The sequence below is a fragment of the Suricata suricatta genome, chromosome 2, assembly GCF_006229205.1.
Source record: "Suricata suricatta isolate VVHF042 chromosome 2, meerkat_22Aug2017_6uvM2_HiC, whole genome shotgun sequence".
NCBI classification, from domain to species: Eukaryota; Metazoa; Chordata; class Mammalia; order Carnivora; family Herpestidae; genus Suricata; species Suricata suricatta.
This window is the reverse complement of record NC_043701.1, coordinates 47,981,502-47,985,705: the sequence shown is the minus strand read 5'-3', so window position 1 is coordinate 47,985,705 and position 4,204 is coordinate 47,981,502. Positions and strand designations below refer to the sequence as shown.

General features: G+C 55.3%; 1 protein-coding gene across 1 annotated transcript in view; it reads right to left on the bottom strand.

Annotated features, from left to right (window-relative positions):
- Positions 1–893: 893 nt before the first annotated feature.
- Positions 894–4,204, bottom strand: part of HOXA10 (homeobox A10) — a 3,827-nt gene continuing 516 nt past the window's right edge. Inside the window, exons 2-3 of the mRNA XM_029956131.1 lie at positions 3,674–4,204; positions 894–2,510 (exon numbers count right to left, since the gene is read on the bottom strand). The exon at positions 3,674–4,204 is cut by the window's right edge and continues 2 nt beyond it. Of these exons, the coding sequence (XP_029811991.1) occupies positions 2,236–2,510; positions 3,674–4,204 (806 nt within the window). The 3' untranslated portion in view covers positions 894–2,235. The remainder of the gene's footprint in view (positions 2,511–3,673) is intronic.

Genomic DNA, 4,204 nt, shown 5'->3' with positions numbered 1-4,204 from the left:
TGCTACTGTGTGTGCCGTGCTGCCGCTAAGGCATCGCGGAAGGAGAAGTCACCGGCCCCGGTAAGGTTAACCTAGGAGAGGGAAGGAAGGAAGGTAATGGAGAGAGAGGAACATGGACGGAGAGGAGAAAGCGAGGGGAGAAGAGAGCGAGCAGTGTGCGTGCTGGTTTCCCAAATCTCGCTTCTCAGTGAGCACGCGCCGAGCTGCGGCAGCCCCAGCAACTCGAAAGCGCCAGGGTCGGCACACGGCCCGGCTCCCAGTCTGGTCTCGGCCTCCGGCGCCCGCTCCCCGCCGCCCGCTCTCCCCCTCTCTGCCTCCCCGCCAGCCAGCCAGCCGGGGCGCGCGCTCCCGCGCCCCCTCCCCCTCCCGGGGCCCCCCCCTCACCTCCCGCGAGCAGGAAACGCGTGGCCCCGCGGAGGGCGACCAGGTGGGGGAGGCCGTCCTGGGGGAGGGGGCCATGCAGCCGGCAGCAGTCTACCTAACTGCTGCCGCGGACGCTAGTGACACGCTCTTGGCCCAGCCTGCTCCCCGGATTCTTAGGCTGAGGGTCATCTAAGACCAGGGGACCCACAAAACAACCGGCGTCTGCGAGCCTCTCTGGGGCTCCCGAAAGAAATCCTGTTTGGCTTCCTCTGTCTATGCAGCTCCCCTCTCAACTGAAAGCACTGGTCCAAGACAGCCACAATCCAGATATACTAGCAAGTCATAAAACTGAACAAAAGCCGACAAACCTTACGGCACCAGGGCTATAGGGCCCAGACAAATTACGACCGTCTAGGTAATATTTAAATAGATGCCTAAAGTAATTGCAGGGGGCGCGGGCTAGTCCTCCTGTTGTAAAAGTGGTGGCCGGGATAAAGTGGAAGGTGAAGATAAGAAGTCAAAAAAAGAGGTAAAATTAAAAAGCTTCATTCCACAGCTTTTATTCTTCTATAAGAACATAAACATCGTCTTTTTTCCACGCACAGCAGCATTACAATATTAATTTATTCTGATTTAAGATTAGAAGTAAATAGAGCTAGAACTAACATTTATAATAACGATAGAATGCATTTGCATAAAACAAGATTGGCAATTTTTCATAATAGACATTTATACAGATTTGTATTTATAATTTTTCTTTTTCTGCACCTACAGGTTTGACCCTTTTATGCATGTAACTTCACAGTATAAAGGAAACCCAAAGTCTCCCTTCTCTAGTCTATTCCGCTTGCCCCAGCCCTCCTCGGATTCTGTGAATTTTGGAAAGGAAAAAGAAAGAGGAAGAAGAAAAAAGAAAATGAGAAAGAAAATTCTCCACAAGATAGGGAGAATTGCGGTGTGCTTGTCGTGTGTTACCAGTGGTAACAATTATTTAATGACAACCCCCCCAAATCCTCACGCATAAACAAAACTACCTTAGGTTATTTATCTACAGCCAGAAGGATATGGAAATTCAGAGGTAAGTGAAATAATTTAGTCCCACAATGCAAGACTAACACAAACTGGAAGAGAAGTTTCCTTCTCCTGGTCGTTCTTTCTTTTCTCCCCCTCCCTCTCCTTTAAAGCTGAGATATCTTACAGAGGAAGGAAAGATTAATCTTTCTTATTCTCAATTTCCTAATCAGCCAAAGTCAAGCCCTTTTGCCAGCCTGCATGTCCATGCCTGTAAGCCCTTCTCTTTGCCGAGGAAGGAAGAAAGAAAGAGAAAAGAAACCCAGGGGCCTGTGTCCCCTGATTAAACACAGCCCAGCACTCCAGGCAGGCGAGCCAGTGGCGGCTCCTTGCACCATTGACCTCAGGCCAGACACCTCAGCGCCTACAATGGGACCTCGGCCTTCCGGCTAGGTTTGCCCGCCCTGGCAGGAAACTAGCTCCATCGGGAGGACTGGAGCCATTTCCAGCAGAGGAACCCCGAGACAGCAAACCAGCCCAGTCACCACACGACACTTTAGGATAATATGTTCTCTCTATAGAAATTTAGCACGATATGGCTTTTTCCCCCAGAAAACAAGTAAACCAGCACCAAGCAAACAGACAAAGAAACAAAAAGTCAGAACAAACCAGCCCTGCACAGATGTAACGGCCAGCGAGATGGCGAGTGTGGGAGGGAGGAATGGGGCTCCGGCACAGGTGCGAGTTCCTGGGCAGAGGCCGAAGACGGAGGGAGGCAACCGGCTCTCTGGCAGCAAAAAACAAACAAACAAACAAAACAAAAGAAAACAACAAAAAAACCCGGTGTTGCCTGGAGCTTCATCAGGAAAAATTAAAATTGGCTGTGAGCTCCCGGATCCGGTTTTCTCGGTTCATTTTCTTCAGTTTCATCCTGCGGTTCTGAAACCAGATTTTAACTTGTCTGTCCGTGAGGTGGACACTTCGGCTGATCTCTAGGCGCCGCTCTCGAGTAAGGTACATGTTGAACAGAAACTCCTTCTCCAGCTCCAGCGTCTGGTGCTTGGTGTATGGGCAGCGCTTCTTCCTGCCGCTCTTTGCTGTGAGCCAGTTGGCTGCGTTTTCGCCTTTGGAATTGCCTGGCATTCAAGAGAATAAAGAGGAGAAGGTTAAATCGAGGCGACGTTAGGCTGTGAGCAGGGGTGAATTTGGGACTTCTCTGCCATAAGTGAGGTGCCCTAAGTCACACAGAGAGTTTTGCGCCTCCCTCTCCCCCTTAGCTTGCTCAAGAAGAGCATTTCTCCAAAAGGCATGTGCAAAATGGACAGGGCCTTCAATCTACACCTACCCTCCCAACTTAACATTTTCCTCCACTTTGCCCCCAAACACCTGTTTTAGCACAAAGCTGCCAGGCGCTCGCAGAACGAAAAAACGGCTTGAGAGGGCAGGCTGTATATCTTGAACTTAACGCCTTTCTCTGCTTCTCTCCCCAAGGCAGACAAGCATTTCCTGCAGCCCCCAGGAAGGGGGCATGGGTGCTTACTTAAAAGGGAGGGGGGCCGTTTGTGTCTCACTCCTGTCCCCTGATTGCCCAAGGCCCAATGAGGAGAGGGACAGGAACACAGTTGGGACCTGGACAAGGCACGAAAAACTGATTGGGGTCAAGGACCGTCCCTCACGTCTTTCCAGGAGCCAGGGACTGAAGTGAAATGGCCCCTTTCGGAATCTTCAGCTCAGGGCCCCGGCGTCCGGGCCGGATTTGCCTTTTCTTCTCCCGCAAGGAGGATTCCCGCCCCTCCAGCAACTTTGAAAAAAGCATGGGGGATCGTAAACTCGAACTTCGCCGGTTAATGGGCTTATTTATTGGTGCTGGCGGCTGCTTATTTTGGATGCCTTACAAACATCCGCGCTATCTGCGGGCGAGCCACTTTCCTCCCTCCCCCTCCCCTCGCGTGGGCCGCGCCTCGCAGGCTGGGCCCAGACCACGGCTTTGGGTGCTCCGGGCCACGGAGAAGGGCATGCACGAGAGGGGGGCCGCTTGTCCCTCTCCTCGCCCCCAATTGGGGTGAGCTGAGGCCAACACGGAGGACGTCTTGGTGTGGGGCGCTAAGCCGGACATGAATTTTTACTGCGTCCCCACGCCCAAATATTAAAAAGCAAGTTCACAAGGTCAGCCTGCCTGCAGCTTGGGCCAAGGCCGGCCGGCTGCTGCGCGGACTCCCGGCTCTCTGCTCCTTCCCTTCTCTGGGTCTGCCTGCCTGTCTGCCCGCCTGACTGCGGCCCTTCAGCGCGCCCTGCTTACCCAGGGAGTCCTTCTCGGGCGAGGCTTTGCTGCTCTCGGAAGGGGCTGGGGAGAGCTCCTCCGCAGCCGAGGACGACGCGTGCGCCTCCTCGTCGCCCTGCGAGCCCCCGCCGCCACCACCACAAGTCAGCGTGGGGGGCGGCGGTGAATCGAGGGCTCGCTCTTTCCGGGCTGCATCCGCTGAGCCGGAGGCGAGTGCGGGTGGCGGGTCGAAGCCGCGCCCGGGGGGCTGAGCGGGGAACGGGCCGGCGCCGAGCTGCTGTGCGCCGCCGCTGCTGCCGTAACCCTTGGCCGTGCCATAGGCCTGGGAGAGGCGGAAGTAGCCGGGCACGGGCACCCCGCTGGAGGTGCTCAAGGCGCAGCCGTCGGGCGGCGGGCCTCGCGGGAAGGGAGCCAGCTCGGCTGTGGCGGTGGAGCCTTTGGGGCATTTGTCCGCCGAGTCGTAGAGGCAGTAGGAGCTCTCCTCTTTGATGTTCTGCGCGAAAGAGCACGAGGTGGCCTGCGGCGGGGGTTGGGGTGGTTGCGGCGGGG